The sequence below is a fragment of the Sparus aurata genome, chromosome 11 (genome assembly GCF_900880675.1).
Source record: "Sparus aurata chromosome 11, fSpaAur1.1, whole genome shotgun sequence".
NCBI classification, from domain to species: domain Eukaryota; kingdom Metazoa; phylum Chordata; class Actinopteri; order Spariformes; family Sparidae; genus Sparus; species Sparus aurata.
The window spans coordinates 6735003-6757751 of record NC_044197.1 but is presented as its reverse complement, the minus strand read 5'-3'; the positions used below and the strand labels follow the sequence as shown (position 1 = coordinate 6757751).

The 22749-nt window shown below is 42.5% G+C and overlaps 1 protein-coding gene across 2 annotated transcripts in view; it reads left to right on the top strand.

The window, feature by feature from the left end:
• Positions 1–21798, top strand: part of slc9a7 (solute carrier family 9 member 7) — a 32800-nt gene extending 11002 nt beyond the window's left edge. Inside the window, exons 9-16 of one of the 2 annotated variants that reach the window (XM_030432721.1) lie at positions 406–494; positions 1755–1868; positions 2257–2368; positions 2636–2789; positions 10198–10261; positions 11655–11737; positions 13365–13470; positions 17030–21798. In XM_030432721.1, coding sequence (XP_030288581.1) covers positions 406–494; positions 1755–1868; positions 2257–2368; positions 2636–2789; positions 10198–10261; positions 11655–11737; positions 13365–13470; positions 17030–17293 — 986 coding nt within the window. In that variant the 3' untranslated portion in view covers positions 17294–21798. Of the gene's footprint in view, positions 1–405; positions 495–1754; positions 1869–2256; positions 2369–2635; positions 2790–10197; positions 10262–11654; positions 11738–13364; positions 13471–16890; positions 17008–17029 lie in introns of those variants that run through there. The other variant, XM_030432722.1, reaches the window with a different exon arrangement.
• Positions 21799–22749: the final 951 nt, after the last annotated feature.

Sequence of the window (22749 nt, the reverse complement as noted above, 5' to 3'; positions counted from 1 at the left end):
AATAACTAATTGAATGAGAGCCCACCACTTTACGTTATCTAAACGGAGCCTTTAGATTCTGAGCTCACTCATGGTGTCGATTATGTTGGATAACGTAATTATGAGCCGTTTTAAACCGAGCGCTGGTAAACCGCCCGCAGAGACCTGAAACTGTCCGTCACACAAATGGAACGTGACAGGGACTTAACTTCAGATTAATGCAGCAGATGTGCAGCAGATGATATGAGCAGATAATATATAAACCCCAAAAGCAAAATAAGAGGACCGCAAACCTAATCTTTGCTTCTCATTTTTGTAAATAATAAGTGAATTGTCAAACGCATATCCAAATTGCAACGTCCTGGGCCCGTTTGACTCGCTGTATTAAATCTGAGTGTGTGTGTGTGTGTGTGTGTTGTTCTACAGGCGTCGTGGCCGTGCTGTTCTGCGGCATCACGCAGGCTCACTACACCTACAACAACCTCTCCGAAGAGTCCACAAAGCGCACCAAGCAGGTAGCGTCTGACCACTTCCTGCACACGTAGCCTCGGTTACTTTGGGCTGTTTCGAACCCCCTGACAGTTTAAATCGGGTGCTCGAGGCCCCCGCTGCCAGATGGCTCAGTGATCAGCCTGCTGTGACCTTAATCGGGGTTGTCTGAGGACATCCCCTCCTGACACGAGCGTTTGGTTTCCCAGAGGGGGGTTCAGTCTTGAGGACAGGGTGCAGATTAGCACGTAGACACAACGCAGCATGACATATTTTGGATCAGTGTCGTGGCACGCGCTCGCTATTTGGTTTGAAAGAGAAACTGTATGTGAATATTACAGTGGTAGGATTAAAGGAGCAGCTCACCCCCCCAAAAAAAGAAAAATTCAGTCACTATCCACTTACTGACACGCTGATGGAACTTCAGGTGAACTTTGAATTCCACAAAACATTTCTGCAGCATTCAAAACAAAATTAATTCACTAAGCAAACAACTGAAGTAGATGGGGACTTGTTTTAAAACGTGGAAAAAACTACTGAAAAAATAACATTAAATGGCTTCAGACAGCTCATCAGTGTCACTGGAAGCCCTGATATCCCAAATTGATTTGAAAAACATTATTTACACCCTCGACACTCAGTTGAGCTTCAGACGGGGTGCGTGCTAACCCTTTAAGCATGGATGCTAAAGTGAAGAGTTCAGCTTAAAGGTTATAAATAACGTCTTTTCAAATCTTTATTGGATCTCAGGGCTTCTTGACACTTGGATTCTGCTACAGAAACCCCATGGACCCTATTTTTCCACTCGTTTATTTACATTTCCAAACAAGTCCCCGTCTGCTTCAGCTGTTTAGGAGAACGCTGCCACACCGTTTGGCTGTGAAGCTCCAGAAATGTTTTGTGAACTATGAAACTTTACCTGATTTTCCATCAGCGTGAGGAGATGGACGAACCTCTCATTCACACATCTTCATGTGTATCTACGTCCGTGATCCAGCTACATGTACGCAGACATCTCTGTAATCATCACGAAGCCCCGATAGAGATGACAAGAGACGACTCCCAAAGCTTTTCTGGAGTCAGAGGGAATAGATGAGCAGCAGAGCTCAGAGACGCAGCGAGAGGAGTTTCTTCTTCTTCTCAGCGTGTGAAACTTTGCCTGAACCTCCCTCACTGAAGCTGAACATCTCAAAAAGTCCTTCATGTTGAGATTTACTGGCGTTCCTGCTGTGTATTCTGACATTTCTCAACCGAATTCATGATGATGTTATTTTTTTTCCGCGCAGCTCTTTGAGGTGCTTCACTTCCTGGCTGAGAACTTCATCTTCTCCTACATGGGTTTGGCTCTGTTCACCTTCCAGAATCACATCTTCAGTCCGATCTTCATCATCGGGGCTTTTGTATCCTTCGCCGTCCTGCACATTTCAGATATTGCTATTCTGTGAACTTTTGCACGTTCCCTGGTGAATGCTTTGCACATTCCTGCACACAACCTCACCTCCTTTCATTTGAATAACACATTGTCAGTAAGCCCGGTTCTGATCGGCGCGCAGCACACATGCATTTTTACTTTTCCACGGCTGCAGAATTGGGTCATGGGTTAAAAAAAAACCTTGTGGAAGATTTTTTGTCTTATTTATGTCCCAAAAAAGACAATCAGATCATTGTGAGGCAGCAAAATGTTTCTCGCAATGAATTTTCATGTATCACTTGAGTCGGGACACGCCGTTCCCCGAGTCCTTGAAGCATTATATTGTTCTGTTAAAGACGTCCTGACCTGCCCGTCAGATTTCCATATTCATCGGAAGAGCTTTCAACATTTACCCGCTGTCCTTCCTCCTCAACCTCGGCAGAAGGCACAAGATCAAGGGAAACTTCCAGCATATGATGATGTTTGCAGGTGTGGAGAAGCATCTTTTTCCCTTTTTTTTCCCCCTTGAGATTAAATGTGATTTAGAGTTTATGATTATTTCTACATGAATCAGATGATATTTTAGTCTGTGAAATACAAAAAAGTGGTGAAATTGCCCTTTATAATGTCTCGGAGTCAGCACTAATGTCTTCAGTTTTCTATAATATGTCAACCTTTTAATAGACTGGTCAATTTATCAACTAATCGTCGCAGCTCTGATGTGATTGGATGATTTCTGGATGTGACCCTCTCCAGGTCTGCGGGGGGCGATGGCGTTCGCCTTGGCCATCCGAGACACCGCCACCTACGCCCGCCAGATGATGTTCACCACCACGCTGCTCATCGTCTTCTTCACCGTCTGGGTGTTCGGCGGGGGGACGACCCCGATGCTGTCCTGGCTTCACATCAGGTGACGTAACTAATCTGAGCCAAACCTTTCAGAGCAAGTCCTCCAAATCTACGAGTCCTCACAACTAAAAGATTTCTAATTGCGTAAGATAATATTGAATATAGAGGCCTACCCATAGTTTTATGGTAACAATTAATCAAATGAAGATGTAAGTTGGTTAAATAAAATCTTTTTTTCCCCTCGAAAGTAACAAAAAACACTTCTTTGTAAAATCAGTGTCAGTAATAAGTATTTTACATATTTATGACTTTGACCAAATTGGACCTTGATGTCCAACTATTGATTTAGTGAAAACATATACAGATTATAAATCCATTTTAACCTTTTAGACTCCTAAAGAGAAGCGTAAATGTTCCATATTTGTTTTTACATCTGGGCAACAACATAAATTATTTTGTGACACCTTACACATCCTCACAGGAATGAGATAAAATGTAGGGTGACATTTAAACTTGCTTCCCAAATGCTGTTGCCTTATCAAACCGCTGCCATTGAACGCATCACGCTCTGCTACAGAACGTCTGCTAACTAACAAGAGATGTGAGCGTTAGCTGGTGAGATAACTGCAGCTAGCCTTTTTCACCAAAGCTCAATTGGATGGTTATTTCTTGTAAATGAAAAATATCAATTTTGAGGAAAGTTCATCTTTGTTATTAAGTCAGTTCCACATGTCAAAATGTACGATTGCTAATCTCCCTCTCAAAGTTAATATCAGCTAGCTTAGCATCAAGTTTTGATGGAGCTTGCTTTTTGTTTGTGTCAGTCTTTAGCAAAACAGAGAAACATTTATTTTTTAACGTCTATTTCTTAAACAAACCAGTAACACGGACAAGAAGCTGAGCTGCGTTTTGTCTGAACATGGCCGACTGCATTTCCTCCTTTCAATCTGTGCAGGTTAACCAAAGGCAGCGAGCAGTATCTCCATTTTATGTCCATCACGTTGGTTCCTTCCTTGGCAGTTATTTTATGTATGAAGTAATCGGCCTAAAAAGTCATGAAAGGAAAACATTACATCTTGTCTGAGTTTAACGACAGCATGTTATTTCACTTTGGTGCTTCTGAGGTCACTGCTCTTTATTTTATTTTGTAGGGTGGTTAAATGTTTGCTCGGTGGTCGAACCAGTTTTGTTTTTCAGCCTGACTATTTTCTCCTCCTGCATGATTGAATTGATTCTCTGCTGGATTATGTTGTTGTCCAGGAGATGGGGCTAGAGTTCTCGTCGCTGCCGACTCTCCACCTCCAATCTTCTTACATCCATCCATTCTTATATTCTTATATTTAAAGTCACCAAGACTTTAAGCTGCATCTTTAAAGTAGTCCCAGGTACCACACTGTCAGGTTGAACACCTGAATGGCAACTCTTAAAAATCAAAATCATTCCCGTTGCTGTTGAGACGTTGCCATTGGTTACAGGATCGGTCCGCCTCACTTGTTATTTTGTCAGACAGTGATGCACTTGGAGCCACTATTTGTCACGACAAAGCGGATTACGGGGTGAACGGGCGCTGTTTAATATGAGTAATGCCTCCTCGGACGGAGCAGGAACTATTGTTTTTTGGCGGAGGTTTAGAGCGCTGCCAGAATCTCCCTGTGAACTAATCGCCATGGTAACCGGGCCATGTGGCGCATGGCAGGCGGATATCCTCCCTGTACATCGGCACACATTTGCATAATTGTACTACTTGTTTGGAGTCTTGAGGAGTTTTTGGTTCATCATAAATTTAAACATTTGTGAGGCGTTATTTATTATTTTCACGACTCAATCCTCCGCTCGGGGGGGGTTCTGGTGTTGATGAGGTACTATGTGATGGAGGCCGGGTGCTGGGGTGGCAAATGTCTGGTCTGAGTGGAGACGTTGCTTGGTTTCTGTTATTTGGTTTTGATGGATGGTTTCTAAGGAAGCAGGCGAACAGCTTATCAGTGCAGCATTGGAGAGAGGAAGAGCTCCCTATGCGATCACGCCGGGGCAGGAAAGAGCGAATCATCTGTCAGCTCCAGCGTTGACAGCTGTAAGCGCACTCGCAGCATCGGCGGTGACATTTTACCCTATTTGTCTCCGTTCAAGTGTTTTTGATAAAAGGAGCATTTTGAGAAAACATCTCCTGGTTTAGTTTGGACATTTGTCAGAGCTTCTCTACATCAACAAGAAAAGGCTAAAATTTTCAAAGAAATTTACACTAAAAGAAGCTGAATTGGTGACAAAATACAATTAGTGAAAGAATTCTAGATGGCAGTCAAAAGTCTGCATCAAATATTAACAGCAGTGAGAAGACAATCAGTGAAACTTAGTGTATAAGTGTACTGAACAAAGGTAGAGTGCTAATTTAGAGCTGCGGTCTCATTAGCAACATGCATCAATCATCTAGAGGCTGAAGTGTGAGTGGCTCAGGAGAGAGAAGAGAAATCACTCATTGGCTGTTGTAGGCTCCAGGGCAGGAAGAGGAGCTCTAATCTACTCAGGTGAGCTGTGAATCAAGCAGCTGCCATCTCAGGATCTCTGGTGCAGAGGGATGATGGCGCCTGCTGTGAAATGAGAGACGTTTTTTTTCTACACCATTTACGTTTGGAACACTGTGTTTTGGACTAAATATGTGACTGAAAAGGTGAAGCGCTAATTTAGAGCGGCTGTTAGTGTTTTACATTCCTACAGTAATCACTGTTATAGTGTGTTTGGTCAGTAAACCTGTGTCTCTCCTCCCCCCTGCACACTTTATCCAATCAGGACAGAGAACTCCAGAAAGGAGGCGGTCCTGTCTTGAAAAACCCTCGAAGAAAAAGAAAGAGGCCGTTGTAAAATGTTTTGAAGTGCAAACACTGAGAGGAACTGAATTCAAGTGAAAGTCTCGGAGGTGTTTCTGACAGATTCGTGTTGAAGCTGCTGCAGCCGTTGAATTGTTAGTCGAATATTTCTAGATGTTTCGTTTTCATGCGTAGACCTGAACATCTGTTCAGCTACCGCCCCGAGTCCGAGGATTAGTGGATGTCCCCATAACAGAGGATCATGTTTGACCGGGTCGCCAATTACTGTTCTTAAAACACTCAGCGGTCACTGTCATCTGCTCAAACTCTCATTTTACGTCTCGTCTCGTCCATTAAAAAAACCAACGGCTGGCTGTGACGTAGCGTTTAATCCTCAAAATGATGTGAATGGGACACTTTTAATCTGGTGTGTGGAAATAAGTGAACTTTGTCAAAGCACAGCTGATTCTTGGAAAACAAGATTATAATCTTCATCTGTATCTAATGGTGGGATCAAACGCGAGAGTTCAGAGATTTATGTGACCGTTCCAGCTCATCGTACGGGGATCGAAAAACACAGGAGAGATGGTTATTTAATACACACATTACAAAACCATAGCTCAAAACACCACATAATACTTTAATGTGCTCAACGCTGAGTGTGTGTGTTGAGGATGAGACGGCGTTTTGGGGCAGCAAAGCATAGACTGTATTCACATGGCGGCCATTTTCCTCTGACGTCACGCTCAGGGTGGGAATCTCAGATGTTGTACTGTTGTGTTCAAGGTTGCCTGTGAATGTAGTGAATCTGACACATTTCTATTTAGACAACAGATGATAAAGGGACCATATTTCAAGGTACAGCAACATATTTGATAACCCATTAGCTTCTAATAACGTTAGCATTCGAGCACTTCCTAGCTAGCGTTAGACAGTCTTACATGTCACGATGAGAAAATTGTTTGAAAATATCAACATTTACGTTGGAAACATGTATTTAAGCCAGGAAGTGAAATGCACTGGAAGTAACCAAACAGACACGTTAGCTAGGAAGTGGTTGAATGCTAATGTGAGCTAATAGTTTATCAAATATGTTGTTTTAACTTGCAATATGGCCTGATATCCATCCACATGTTCGCTATCCATCGTTGTTTCAAGCGGTGAAACGATAACATTTATATGTTTCATGCGGCTTACGGCCTGGAGTGCAGCTACATAACATTTACCCAGCTTTCCAGAGACCTATGGGAAAAATGGCCGCTGTGTGAATATACAGGACTATAGCAGGCAGAGCGATGACAACATTGAAAGTGGGAGTACTTCAGCTAATGTATCCGGATTGGGTGCAAACTCTTTGACAGTAACTGGTGTTGGGAAAGTGTGTGGTTTCTTTCTTTTTACTTTCTACTTCTGTTTTTCGGATGAAAAGGGAACATCGGTTACCTATAAAAGGCCGTGAGAAAAGTCGAGACTCCTTAGAACACGTGCAGTAAATTAGATTGGATTCATGAGGAGAAGAATTATAACTGTGCAGAGGAGTACGTGCGTCACACAGCAGCCCTCTGGAGGGTTGCTGCTGTTCGAGGAGCCACTGTAGCGTGATCAAGTGTTTTATTCAAGGCTTTCTCTCGTCTGATGCGAGAGGACCCGAGTCTGTTTCTTTGTTGCGTCTCTGCGGACTGTCCGCCGCTGTTTCTTCACACGCCGCTGCAAAGAACAGATCACACGCACTGTTGCCCAGAAGCAGCTCGACGGAGACGTGCGAACTGATTTGAAAAAAAAAGTGTGTGCCAAAGAGAAAGGTGGGAAAGTAATCGAGAGCCGGTGTCGTGACCGTTCCCTCCATTTTATTTTACTGAGTTCAGGATCGCATTACTTCCCTCGAGGACTGAAACCCTGCAGAGGAAATTGCTTGTGAGGCATATTTGATTGGTTTAAGGAGAGAGAGGGGGTGTTTTCAGGATTAGGATTAAAGGTCAGATGGAGAATTGAAGTCAGTGGAAGACTCTCTTGCGTAAGTATGCATGTGCAAATGAACACATGTGATCTACAGTGTTTCTTATCACAGGAAACGTGTGCTGGGCTGGGCCCCTTTTCTGGGCCCCCCAACTCCCCCCCCAGCCGTTGTGTCTTAAATCTAATCTCACACAGATCCTTCCTGATGCAGCACCAGAAGGCTTTGCACCTCTTTGTTTTTACAGGTTCCTCCTCCTCCCCCCCTCTGAAGATCCTCTGTGTGTTTGTGTGTGTGTAGATGATAAAAGGAGAAAGTGCTAAAAGGCGGCCGAACACCAGGGGCCTGCTGTTAAGGTGGAAAGCGGTAAAAAAGGAAAATGCAGTAACTCTGATAGCCTATTTCCTCTGCCTGGCTGTCATGGAAAAGTCTAAAGATAACCACAGGCATTAGTTTCACCTCTCGCTGTTCGGTGTCAGTCGTAGTTTCAGATCTAACCATGAAAGGCCACACATCTCTGCCCTGGCCTCTGTCCACAAGGATTAGACTCAACTGCTACAGAGCTTATGTGAATTAAAAGTGCCCCTTTTTATCTGCTTGTGTTCAGTTTTAATCCGTCCCCGTTGGTAAGAGACACCGCGGGGAAATGATTTATGTCCGGCTTCGAAGACCGAAAAACATGTGCTGCTGTGACATTAAAGAGCCGATGTGTGAGACATGGCCAGAATGTTAAAAACTGAACTAGCAGCATCATCAGATCATGAAGAAATAACAGTGTTAACATCAGGTCCAAGTCTAAAACAATCAAAGCATTGTTTTGTAGGGATGTCTACTGAAGTTAGCCTGTTAACCAGCTAGTCCTTCTTGTGTGCAGCTACTTATCTACAGTATTTTATTCTACAATATTAATATTATTAGAAAAAAATAATAGTTCAAGTCTAGTTCAACTTCAAGCATAATCTCTGTCAGGACATGATGGTTTGTAACATCCTAATAAAGCCTTTGTTCAACCAAAAACACATTCTGTTTTCATCCTATTAAAGCTAATTTATAACTGTTAGTAATAATTGTGTGGTATCATATAGTCTGCTGTGATACCGTGATATATTTTGACAATGTTATCACACTGTGTAACTCTCGTAGCATTGCACCTTTTATAAGTCAATACAATAGTAAAGCCCCTAGATGTATGCTAGCAACATTTCACAAGCTCTTAGCTTTTAGCATTTACCTTCAACAGTCGGCCGTATCTTTTATGTCACACTTTTAAGAAAGGAACTGTTTAAATTTTTCAAGAAACACAAATCTTATTGATGTTGTTGTCAAGCATTAGATGAGAAGACTGACACCACTCTCACTTTTATACGATAGAAATTAGGTTACTGCCAGCAGCTGGTTAGCGTAGCTTAGCAAAATGGAAACAATGGAAAGCATTTAGTTAGCGACTGCACATGGTCAGAAAATAAACAAGCACATTTCCCCACCCATAAATCACAAATAGTCTTTTTTTTACCTTTCACATTAGCATGTAAGATGCTATTTTGCAGATTTTGTGACCTTTGAACAGAGCCAACTTGCCATTTCCCCATTGTCTGCTAAGCTAACTAGCTGCAGCAAGTAGCTTCACATTTTTAGTGAGGGGTAGCCTGTAAATCTTCTCATCTAACTCTTGGTAACAAAGTGAATTAGATGCTTTCCAAAATGTAATATTCTACACACTAAAAGTGAAATATAGTATTGTGACCTTTTACTGAGGCTCTTGTTTTTACGAACATGTCACTCTTAGTAACCGTTTGTTACTAACGTGTAAACATTGCAGCTTTGTCACATGCTCATCACAAGAAATTAGTGACAGCTTTAAGATGAAACTTGACCTCGTTGAGTCTCACACTGGGACACAATTTGCATATTTCAGTACGTTTAAACAAACCACATTTGTCTACAAAGACACACTGGGTCAAATCAATATTGCGTCCCAAAGGTTCAGCTTGACCTTTTCGGATTCTGTGCATGTAGGTTATTAGTTTAATTTGATTTGGTTTATTAGACAATTATGAAAATGCAGCATGTGCGTGATGTTGCCTTCGGTCACACATAACCAGTTTAATCACATGGTCCTGCGTGCTGAAGGGATCCTGTTACGAGGTGAAGGGTGACATGATGGGGGGCCGTTTGAATCCGGATACAAGCCCAACTTGTTTACAAAGTTGTGGTTTTATATTTTAGGTCATGAGCCATAGCGGATCTCTTCCTCCTGGGTTTTACACTGAACTCTACCGACTGTGTAATATCATTCGTCTCCTGACTGTTTCTCCGAATACGCGGTTGCCCTGCATACTAATTTGGAGCATTTTTCAGCCATTCAACAGTCTCGCAGTCAGCGCTTTGATGTGTGCACTTTCAAAGCGACTTCTGACACACTGCAGAGCCACAAAGACAACAGGTCTGCTTCCTGCAGGTGCAGCAGTCACAAAAAGACACCCGGGTTATTATGCGTTAAAGGAAACGGCCGACACAATCATGTTAATTCAGACAACGTCACGAGAGACGATCACCGGGTCACAAGCTGTGAAAGGGGCTGACAAGTGTTCCTGATTGGTGTCTAATCAAACATGGGCCACATTTGGGGCAGTGTGTTTCCAGCAGTGTGATTAAATAAAAATTTTCATGAATTGTTAACATTTTTGCTTTCTTTCTTTCTTGCTGTGTTTCAGGGTCGGTGTGGACCCAGATCAAGACCAGCAGCCTTGTGGAGACAGCTTCCAGGTCTTACAAGGGGTGAGGATCTCATCAAGAACTCCTTTTTATTTTTTATTTTTATCGTCAGCGCTTCTTTCACTGCTGAAACTGTTTTGCTTCTGCAATTTTGTGTTGTGACATGGAGCACAGTCAGCAAATAGCCCATTTTGACAAGAAAAAATGTGCTGAACAAGAAAGCGAAAGCAGAAGAGCTCCAGAAGCTTGTAGTTTGCAAAAAAACCGCTTCAGCTCACTTTTCAGTTTCTGACTGATGATGATGAGTCTCGTCTGTTGAGCTGAAAACTTCTGTAAGGAGGGAGGAGCACATGATGGAGCTGCGATGTGATGTCATATTAACACTGATAAGTTTGTCAAGGACTTATCATATTTAGGTGTTTATCATTCTAACTTTTTATACTCAGGTAGAAACCAGGACTTGGATGACTACATTCTGTGATTTTCAGATACAGACGAGTCATTTTCACGTGGCGGTGACACTTTGATGTTGCTACAACTCTGATTTAAGATAAGAAAACAAACTCAAGTGTCTGATTGTCATCAGACATCTGGAACTCCAAAACGTGACATTTATCAATGAGATCATTTATTGGAATTTGCCATTTAAAGTGAAAGTCTCGCCAAAATGCAACCTAGGCTTTTTTTGTGAATGAATATGAGTCAAACCTTTGTGTAAAAGCATAATTACGACGAAAGAGGCACTTTTAAGATTTACCGTATTTTCGATTTAAAATACGGTAAATCTTAAAAGTGCCTCTTTCATCATAATTATGCTTTTAGACGGAGGTTTGACTCATATTCATTCACAAAAAAAGCCTGGGTTGCATTTTGGCGAGAGTTTCACTTTAAAGGTGCAACACGTATACATTTTAAAATTAACTACACTTTCTATTCACTGAAGTTAGCATGCTAACCAGCTAGCCAAGCCCGCCCTGCTCCAAAACTACAATTCTAGCAATGTAAGCACAAATACTTGCAGGTGCTCTGAGCTTACATTATCGACCACTTGCTGCACAGCTAACTCAGCCAGCTAACTGCAGCTACAGTTAGCAGCTACTAGGCCTAGCAGTTACTCTGGTTACATGCTGACTTATATTTGTTTTGATAACGAATTCGACAGGTGGCCAGTGCAGCATCAACAGCATGCACTCATTAACATGACGATCACATTATAACAATGTGGAAGCACATAAAATGAGACCCACAGCTGATCATATGGCTGCTGATCACGGTTCAAACTCTCATATTGCCTTTAATTTAGAATATAAGCGTTTAATTTATTTTAGAGTTTCAGAAACTATACTTTGAGAATTATAAGGATAGTTTTAGCCTGATCACAACATGTTGGTTCCTGTGAAGGATCTATGTTCAGGCATCAACACTTGATAATCTTTTTTCCTATGTGTTCCTCCAGGACGGCCCCCAGGCTGAAGGACAAAGTAAAACCAAGCAGGAGAGTGCGTGGCTCTTCAGACTGTGGTACACCTTTGATCACAAGTATCCTTCCTCTGCCATACAAAGAAAGTCTGTCGTACCATCAGGTCTCATCAGGATGATTGTCCAGGGGCCTATTTTCCTCGTATACTGTATATAAGCCATCAAAGTCACAATCACAGCTCTTTGTCTGTGTCTGTAGTGGCTCATTCTGGCATATGGGATCCAGAATACTTGAGAAAACATGTGTTGAGCAGCTCATCCTCCCGTTTCCTGCCTCCAGCCGCCCTCTGCTCAACAGTTGCCTCCCCAGGTGGCTGATTGTGTAGCGAGCGCAGCAGCTGTGTGTTACAGCGGAGACTTTCTCCCTGGCGACACGTGCCAGACGCAGCTGAAGCGAGCAGGGGTTCATTTCTCTCGTGTCCCAGAGCTGCAGACTGATGTAAACATACATGACGCAGAGCTCTGGTGTGAGGAGGCCGGTGTGACTTCACATCTTTGTCTCTGACTGCACCACGGACTGCTGAGTTTGATTTTCTATTCGGGGTGCACTTGTTCTGAAACCGAGCAGACCGCCTCTCTCATCAAAGGGAGCAGTGACCTGACGGTTGACAGTTGAACGGGGGGGAATTGGGTTTTTTCCCACAGTGCAATGCTGCCTGACTAATTATAAAATTGAGGCATTGGACCCGCTGGTTCGCTCTCCGCTGCACTGCTGCCAACCACCACAGAATCACTTTACCCTCAGCTGTTGACAGAATCCCATACAGATTTAAACTCCAAATATATCCCGCTGGCAGATGTCCTCAATGTTATTAAGCCATAATTCATTATCTGAACTGTTTTTGTGGTTGGTTACTACAGGACGAGGTCTCGTAGGGAATGTCTGACTGCAGCTTCTGTTTTATATTGTGGTTGACAGATAGTTTAGTAGTGCCTTTCTATTTGAATTAGCTTCTGCAAAAGCTTTTAGCTTCTGCAAAATGTGTTTTTAACGAGATAGTCGGGTTCTACCATGTTTTACAGATCAGTGTAAGCTTTTGAGTAAGGGAAACTTTTGGGTTGCCAAGTTGAGAAGACATCTGCACTCTTGAAAAAAGCATCAAACGTCATACCAAGCTTTCACAGATTGGGTTTTGGCGACTTTTTTGCACAACCTGGCAACCCAAAAGTTCTTAGTAATGGCTAAACTAATCTATGAAGTGTTAACAATTTATCATCCTTGATAAAGGCTTTAACTACAACGTGTACATCCTTTTATGAAGGGTGCCATATTAGAAAGTTTTACATATATTGGAAATTGACGGATTAAATGTCTAAATTATTTAATCGGGTAGAAAAGTCGGGTTGAGTTTTGTAGTCCATTAAACATTTCTGGAGCTAAACGGCAAAACGGTGTTTCAATATGCTCACAAAAAAAAAATACATTTCTGTTTTTTTTTACTTGTTTTTTTAAGTTTTAAAACAAGTCCCCATTCGCTTCAGTTGAATTCCGACACCCTGTTTAGCTTTGAAGCTCCAGAAATATATCGTTGACTTCGAAGACTTCACCCGACTTTCCGTCACATGGGGGTTGACAGATGACTGAATTAAAATTTGAGGGCCGAACTTATCCTTTAACTTTGTCACTATCTTCATTCAAACACCCTTCGCTGAACTCTTTGGGTCGTTTACCTTAATAACTGTCCAGTTACCTGAAGCCCATCCTGACACACAGCGGTCCGCCTCTCACCTCCACTCTGCCCGCCTACTGTGGACCGCTGGCGAGCTGTCTGACCAGCCCGCAGGCGTACGAGGTGAGTGTCCACATGCGCACACCAACAGTTTGCACAGGGCAGATGCACAGTGACACTCCGACATTAACCAGTGATGTGTAAAACACACGTTCACACTGCAGAAAATCTATTCACAGCATGGTGTCCGGTCAGAGGGTTTAAAGGAAAAATGCACATATAAACCTTTAGGTGAGAAAATCAACCCCACTAACATGTCTGTGCAATATGTAGTTAATATTATAACCAGCTGTCGGTTAGCTTTGGAAGCAGCTAGCTTGGGTTCTGTCCAACAGTAACAAAATGTGCCGAGCAACATGTATAAAGCTCACCCATTAACAGTTGTATCAACATTGTTTCATTCAAACATAAACCAGAGTGTGGGTGGAATGTATCACCTTTGGACGGAAGATAATGTTAAGCTAAACGGCTGCTGGCTTTAGCTTAATAATTAGCGAGCGGTGATGGGCGAAATGACAAGTACGAGTTCTGATTGTGCGTCCCTGTGTTGATTTTTCATTTATCTCTCGTTTCATGCTAAATTCGTGTCAAGAAAAATAACTTTTTTCAGTATTTCTGTGTCAGATTCCTTCTCTTTCCTCTTCCTGCGATATATTTTGGATGTCTCATCTTGAACTCTGGGGACGGTTACATAAACGTGTCCAATCAAATGTGATCTGGGACGACTCGCTAACCCGTGAACCCACGCATGACGTCAGCTAGCTGGTGGTTTTCATATATAATATCATAGATGGCCTTGAGACATCTCCTCTGAAGGGGTCATGCTACTTGAAATGAACTGCTGTGAGAAAATATGTTGTGGCGCCGCTAAAATTACACTGCGTGGTTTAAGATAGAATGTGTGGGCTGAATTGGCTCAAACCAGAGCGTTCTGTGAAATCAGTAAAAAGGCAGTAGTTTCCTTTCCCCGTCTTTGTTCAGATCGGTGCCTCAGGAAGGCTCTCCGTGAATACTGAGGCTTTTTTTCCCTCAGGAGAATTGTAATACCGTCAAAGTATTCTCGGTGGCTGCCAGTAAACAAACAAAGCACAGAGAAAATGGACAGTCGGGAAGAAAAGGCCCTTTTCAGCACCACCTCAATGATGATCACTGTTCTGAAAGACTCTGCCCTGCGATATTTTAAACACAGAAACGTCCATTGAACGGACGGTCACACTCGGATTCACTCTGGCAAACGCTTTCATTTCATGTCAAATACTTTTCATGTGGAGGTTTCTGGTCATTAAATCCTCCTTTTCTCTGCAACCCAAAGAGCTGTCGGGTCACCTAACTCTGAATCCTGCGTGTCTTTACTGCAAAGTTAGCACAAATTGTATGTTATTTGAATTTAATTATCTGAACGTTTGGTCCAGCTCTGCATCCAGACATGTTTTTCTGTCCTCGAGCTGGCTGCAGTTGGTTTGCCGGCGTGAGGCTGTGTGCCAGGCCAGCCGTGAATTTAGGGGGTTGTTCATATAATCAAGACTGTCCAGGGCTCTGTGTTGCCAAGTGGGGAGAGACGGGATTAAATAAAGCTCCTTGCCTAGTTCCTCTTTGGTTATGGATATTACGAAATGGGGAGGGAGGGAAAGCTCCAAAAACTGGAGCGTTTTTGTTTCCCGGGTGACCTAGAATTGTACCACCACGGTTGTAAAAATATACTTTTTATGGCCGTGTAGCTTTGAGAAGACACTTTACTTGTTTGAAACTGGACAAAAACAGCTTCAACTGCTTCATTCTGTAACAGAAATAAAAAAAAAATGCTTCAGGGCTTTAAAAATTACTCTGTGGAGAGATTTGACTCAGCCAGAAGGATTAGGCTGCAATATTCTATATTTTCTTATTGTTAGAAAATCCCCACGAAAAGGACAAAACCAACATTCGTCTCTCAACACCAGCCTCAAGCCGCTTGTTCCTAATGACGACATTAACATTGCCAACAACTACCTCTTTAATCCTAATTTTCCTACAACAGCTGCACACTGGAGTGTTTAGTTTGTGCCACTCAAACAGGAGAACTATAGTGCATTTGTTGGGGACTATTTTCAGCTGCGGATGAATACACATTTGGTGCTGCCGTGGTGTTAATAACAGCAGGATGAGTGTTTGTGAGATGATCTGTGTGGAGCCCACATTCAGGCTGAAGGGTCACATGTCGATGCTCACTGATGTGTTTTTAACAGTTTTTCAATAATTGGAGTCTTCGGCTGCGGCTGCAGAAGAGATACGTGTCAGAACTGATGCAGTGATGGTTTTGTCCTTTTTGTTAGCAGTAAGATGAAGTCAAAAATGTAAACGAAAGATCGGATTTAACCTAAGAAGTTCTTCTAAAAGTCATGGACCATAATCACAGGGAGGTGATTTCCCCTCTGACGACACACTCAGGATAAGGAGCTCAAACTCTGAGATGATGTCGGGCTGCTGTGTGTCAAGTTACAGTCTGTATAAGTGACTGAAAATATCGTGGATGATTTTTGGCCTATCACTCCAGACATATCTGATAATTTGCTAAATTTACGCTTGTCCTGTTGTAACATGGAACATCGTGGAACAGTAACGTTAGCTAGGGAAATGGTTGGATGCTACCGTCAGCTGTTGCCTAACAGAAGCTAACAGTTACATGTTGTTTTGTCCCCGTCTGATCAATCAGGAAGTAGTGAAATAATCACAATTAATCACATTTCCTACTTTGCAACCGCAGTACCACAGTCGAGTTTCCTGTCCTGAGCGGGATGTCAGATAAATGGCCGCTGTGTGAATATGGTCCGTGCTTTTTGCTCACTGATGTGTTTTATAATAGCTTTTAAATAACGACGGCGGTCGGAATTAATGACTTGATGATTTGGTTCATATGTTTATTGTAAGAAATACACAAAATATCACCAGATTTATCGTCAAAATCACCTAAAAGTTTATTTCTTTAAATTTTCTTATGTTTCTTTTGTGATTTTTCATCTATAATGAATCTAAAAGTTTATTTTCACTTCTCTATTTAACATTTGTGTCACTGTATTTATTTTTAGAGTGCCCAGACTCTCTTTAACTACATAAAATGTCTTTTCAGTCTGGGTTTTTTTCCACCTCTCTATTTCCTCTCCAAGTTAATTGCTGGAGAGAAGAGGTTACGTAATCTCCTTTTTTTTTGATCCCTTCATTTGAGTGTTCCTGTTGACCCAGTGTTAATTCATCCTGTTCTCCCCGAGGACATGGGCAGCCTATTGATCGTCAGCCAGTCAATTAGAGCTGTGAGAACCTCGTGCTGCTGTTTCGCAGCTATTCATTACTTACCCAGAATGCAATGTGTGTTGTTCACTCGTAATTTTAACAACTTTGCGCACAGACACCAGTTCAGACTGTGGTTTCCTGATTGTTTAACTTCATTTTATTGCTCAGCTGGCCACTAAGTGAACGTCTCCTGCTCTCTTTTTTTCTCTAAATCCATAGTGCCCCTTATGAGCCTTTGCCCTGTTGATGTCAGTCACCTGTTCACATCACATCTGTGTCCTACATCTGTGTGTGTGTGTGTGTCACCCCCATGTTCTCCGTCCCTCCCCTCATGTTCCAAATGTGGGTGTGTTTTCAGAACAACGAGCAGCTGAGGGACCACGACTCTGACCTCCTCCGTAACGACGGCGACCTGACCTTCATGTTTGGCGACACCGCCATCACGGCCAATGGGGCGTCCGGCAGCGGAGGGGACGCAGCGGGAGGGTCGAGCTGGAGCGCGAACGGCAAAAGGAGCGGCAGCACCTCAGAGGAAGCGCTGGAGCGTGAGCTGGACTCCCGCGAGCAGGAGCTCCTGAGCCGCGGCACGCGCCTGGTTTTCCCCATCGAGGATCACATCTGAACCCTCCCCTTCCTCTTCCTCAAACCGCCCTGACCTTCACCCCCAGAACGCCCCAGCTCTCTCTATATCCTGTGGGGCAGAGTGTCCAGTCCTTCAGAGATAAGACAGAGTGGAGATGTGGTTGTAGACAAAAAAAAGGGAGGGTTCAGAGCAACTCTGAGCTCCAGTCCGGCCCGCGAGCAGAGCTCAAGGAGCAATTCATCCTCATTACAGAGTTGGACGTGGAGACGAACTCTTCATGCGCTTATACTGTGATTCAGTTGTACTGATATCCCTCTGCATAAACTGGAGGGAAACCTTAAATGCAGGATGAGAGGACAAAACATCCTCGTGCGAGATGCACTTTTGAACATGTGACACTGTGTTTGTTCAGCTGGAGTTGTAAAGACGTAGAAAAAGAAGTTGCCTCTGTGGCACGAGTTCGTCTTCACACCACACCAGTGAGCGCTGAGAGAAAATAGTGTGGTTTCTTCTAGATGCTCACATGAGGCCACACACTCACCAAAAAACTCTTCACAGTTCAGAGATCAAACAGAAAGAGCTCTCTGGTAAATGTGCGCCATTCATCCGAAGCTGCTAACAGACCAGTGTGTGGTGTGTTTGTGAGGACGCCCTCTGTTTCACACAAAAGCATCTGTGTGGAGGAGATGGCGGCATGAGAGGAGCGCGGAGACGGGCAGTGAATAAGTTGCTCTTTTTTCTCCGTCGCCACAGCCCGTCATGGCCGAAGTAACAGGGGTGAAGAATGTGAGCATGTAAATAGCGACAATGCTGAGCTTTGTTCCTCTTTAGTGGGGCTGCTTCTATGAGTGCATTACATCCCCGTGACTGTTACTAATAGCACCTGTGGATCTTGTCTTTACGTTGGTCCGGCTCTTTTATGTGTATCAGGCTGGTTTTCACAATCATAACACGAATAACGAATGAAAGTTTTATGATGCTAATAATATTATTTCTCACGATTTAATGCTGATTCCCCAAAATTTTAAAAAACCGACGTGATATGTTCAGCCGAGTTTGGCTGGTCTTCATCATTCATGTTAAAACTCTATTTTTTCTTCTGATTTTAGAAATATTTCAAATGTGTTTCAGATGCATTCATGGATGTTGGGCTGCAACTGACGATTATCATAATTATCAGTTCATCAGCTGATGATTTCTCAACTAACTGATTAATCATTAAGTCTATAAAATGTGAAGAAGTATATGAAATTCTCCACCACTGCTCAAGTTAATGTTTGCCAAATTGCTTGTTTTATCCAATCAACAGTCCAAAATCACACTGAAGGAGCTGGAACCAGTGAGACTTTTGACATTTTGGCATGATTTTTATTTTATTTGTTTTGTCGACTGAATAATCAATTAACTAAAAACTTAAGTGTTTTATTTTTTTCAAGTGATAATCAAAAGCCATTAATAAGTGCTAGCACATAAGCTCACAGAGCAGCACTCACACTCTCCCACAGTGTTCACACTCTTAGTTCCCCCATATATTAACCTCAAACACCTGAATCTGTCAGCATTTAGTCAGAATGATGAGGTGAGTCGGTCTCATATATATTCAATACAGATGCAAATTGGAGGGATATTTTGTAAAGTTAGTGACTCACCTGTTGTACCTGATTCTCAGTTTTACCTGAAATATGTAATAAAGGTGCAATATGTAAGAAAAACAGTTTAAAACATTCAAATTTTCACTACAGTTTAGTCAAAGACGTCCATGTACTGGTTAGCAGAGATATCTACTGAAGTTAGCATGCTAACCAGCTAGCTCCAGGCCTAAAAACCTCTTTCTTATAGTGATACATAGCTCCTGTGTGTAAACACCAACACTCCCATGGTAGTCCGGCTAGCTGCACGGCTAACCGAGCTATCAAGCTAACTGTAGCTAAAGGATGTATGGAAAAAAATACAGTTAGCAGCAGTTAGTTGCTACTCTGGGATGTGCCCTCTTTGTTGGGATGAATTCAAGGTGGCCAATTATTATGTATTGTTCTGTTGTTAACGAACATAAAAAGAAAGAAAAGAAGAAAGTAGTAGTTAAACATTTTGGCAAATACCTGTCTGTTTTGGAAGTCTCTGTCTATATAAAGCTACAGACAGTAGCACGATTACCTTAGTGTAGCATAAAGACTTGAAACAGCAGGAAGCAGCTAGCCTAGTTCTGTCTGAGGGTAACAAACTCCAGCAACCAGGACCTACACGCTAGCTAATTAATACATCTAGCTTGTCTAATCTTTAACAACAACTGAAGAGTAAAAATGGGGGAAAAGTATTTCAGCTTGTTGTTTATCCTTTGTGCCAAGCTAAGTTAACAGGCTTCTGGCTGTAGCTTCATATTTACCTTTCAAACATGAGAGCGGTATCAGTCCTCTCATCTAATTCTCTGACAGGAAGCTATCAATCTTATTTCCCAGAATATTGAACAATTGCTTTTTAACTCGCTGCACAGCCACAACACATTAAATCGACAGTCACTTCCCTTAGATTTGATTACAAGAACCATGAACATGTGTTTTTCTGATAATGCAGTGCACTGATAACAATCAGGAACACATGTATTCCTCTTTAACAGTCTTAAAGGTGCAGTGTGTCAAAACGTTGGTTTAAAACATTGGATATGTACTAAAATGATCAGAGACATCTATGTATTGTGTTGTCTGCTGCAGTTAGCATGCTAACCAGCTAGCCCTGCGACTGAATACCTCTTTCTCCCAGTGGTCCAAAGCTCCTGTGGTTTAGTAGTCCAGCTAACTGCGGGGTTAACTGAGCTATCAAGCTAATAGTAGCTACAGCCAGGGAAGTGTAAGCAGAATACAGCCAGCAGCAGTTGATGTGCTGCATTTTTTGTTGGGAGTGTGACTTCAACAGGTTGCCAGTTCTTGCATATTGCACCTTTAACAATAAGATAATGTCACCCTCCTGCAGTTTTCGTTTTGACACCTCATTACATCATCCTGCCGTCTCAACACTAGATGGATTCTTGTGGTTACAACAGGTGTGACAACACATGCATCTGCATTTCCCCCCCCCCTGCGGCCCAGTTTCCTCCTAGATGCACAAAACGGTCTGAAATGAAATAACTGGTTAAAGACTGAGCTGCCATGTGAGAAGTGCTCGATACTCGACGGTGACCTTGGGCTTCTGGATTTCACTCGCTTGCGTTTGTCTCTGTTGGTGGACATTTTCCACAACAGACCGCTGAGCAGTATTGTTGTGTGACAGGTTGACTGGCATCACTCCACGTGAACTGTGGGGATGTTTTATTATTTATACTACATCGATTACTCTTTGAAGATCCTGTGACCAGATCTCCTCGCTGTTTAAAGAATGTACATGAAATTTCTTCTCCACAGCATGATTATGAGAGGACAAAATTCATCATCTGCAGACTTTCCCCCCCCCCCTTTAAGATGCTATACTTAGATCTCATCCAATAAATGTAAATAGTAGCATATTAACTGGCAGTCTGCTGGCTCCATTGTTTACTGTAACCAGACCTCTTTAGGAGCAGCTGGTGGAACCAACATCTCTCACTGGGAGTGGGACATTTTTCTTTTTCTTTTCTGCCAGTATTTTGTGTTCCCTCCACTGCGTCTAGCCGTCGCATTTAAAATTCACCACACAGCACGCGTCGCTCTTCTTGTTGTCTCCCCTTGGCTGCACACAAGAGAGCTGCTGCGTTCACCAATATACGAGTGCAGGTGTGAAAGGCTCACTTTGTAAATTAAATCTGCGGATTTCACCCGAGGGAGTGGCCACGCACAAGTTCTCCGTCTCATCTGGGATCTCCAAGAGGAAATGAATCTAGTTATGTAAGCTGTTGCCAAGCTGTGTTCAGCGTGGGTCATTTAGCTGGAGTGAGGAGTAATGTGAAGCTGTGCTCTCTGTCTAACATCTCCTTTTTTAAAATTTTTTTTTTTTTACAGTCTGAAGCTTGTCTTTGTCGAGGGCATTAAAATTGTCTGAGCGAACCATTTCTGTCACAAGGACCGATGCTCACACCACATAGATGCACCTTCTACATACAGTGTAACTTACAGCAGATATGTTGTCTCTGGATTGTGCAAAAAAAAAAAAAAAAAGAAGAAAAATGTGATTTTTGATCATTCCTGCTGTATCGACTAACATAAGTGCAGAAAAAGACCAAACAAGAACTCGCATTTGTCGACATGTTTTTTTCTTGGACGCACTCTGTGGATGAGCGACGTCATGGCCGTCCTCACCGGCGGCTGCAGGCGAACAAAAACGAGCAGAGTTTTGGCACTTTACCTCAAGCAGAGGACACTTGCGGGACTCTTATATAACCTTCATGTGCACTCTATCTCCAGACTGTTGTGCTGTCAGTTGTCTCGCTGGCTATATTTACATGCTCTCTGTACCTGAGAAATATGAGATGTAGCTCAATTGTCAGTATGTGCACCTGTTGTAGTAGCAACTGGCTGCCTGGTTCTACCTACCATGATCTGCATGTCATCATGTTAATAAAAATCGTCAAATTATGAGATGCGCAGCGGTGTGTTTTTTTTTAACTTTATTTTTCGTATTTTAAAATTTTGGTCCAAGAAGTCGTCACAGGAAGTTTGCATTCTTAAACTTCCTCCTCCACTATTCTTTAGCGAGCACAAGGTGCAATATGTGGGAATTGACTGCTGCAGTAACCACTAACTGCTGCTACCAGTGTAGCTTCCTTTGGCTAGGTAGCTGAGTTAGCCATGCAGCTAGCGGTCCAGTCACACTCTGATGATAATCTTACGTCAATATTATCAACTAAAATTCTTAGATATTCCACCTTTAATGCTTAAAATGTAACGTTTCTCAGATGAACTGCACATGAGCCAGTTATGACAAGGTGCACTAATAATGATTTACGTGCTGCACTTGTTGTACGTATCTTATTGATTAATCAGTATATATTCATTTTTGTTAAAAGAACCAGAGAGTCCATGTCTTTATTGTTTTGGTCGTGTGGTTTTATTTACACTTATATAGCAATTTATTTAGGATATTCTTATAATATGTTCGCATTCCAATTCCAACATCTCAATATTATGAAGAATGTAAAGTTCAGTGCTCTTTGAAAGGTTGTTCTTGCATTATTATGTTATCATACTATAATTATATCACTGGGATAAAATGGTCTGAACGTTACATGTGAGATTATTTTGTTCATCCTGATTATTTAACACAGACCCACACGCCTGGCTGCATGTGAGACACGTCCAGAGTTCAACATGTATATTGTGCCGACTCAAGTTATTATTGCTCCAAACACTTGATGCGGGCATATCTGAATTCATAGATAAGACCATAAATACTCAATCCCTCTTTACTGCTCCTTTGTGACCATTCACAGTGAAAGACGGCGTGTGTCGCCGCTGGGACGTCTCGCAGCCGGCAAAAAAAACCCCCCTCCAGTCCAAAGGTTCTGGATCTTAGTAGCAGAAAAAATGGCT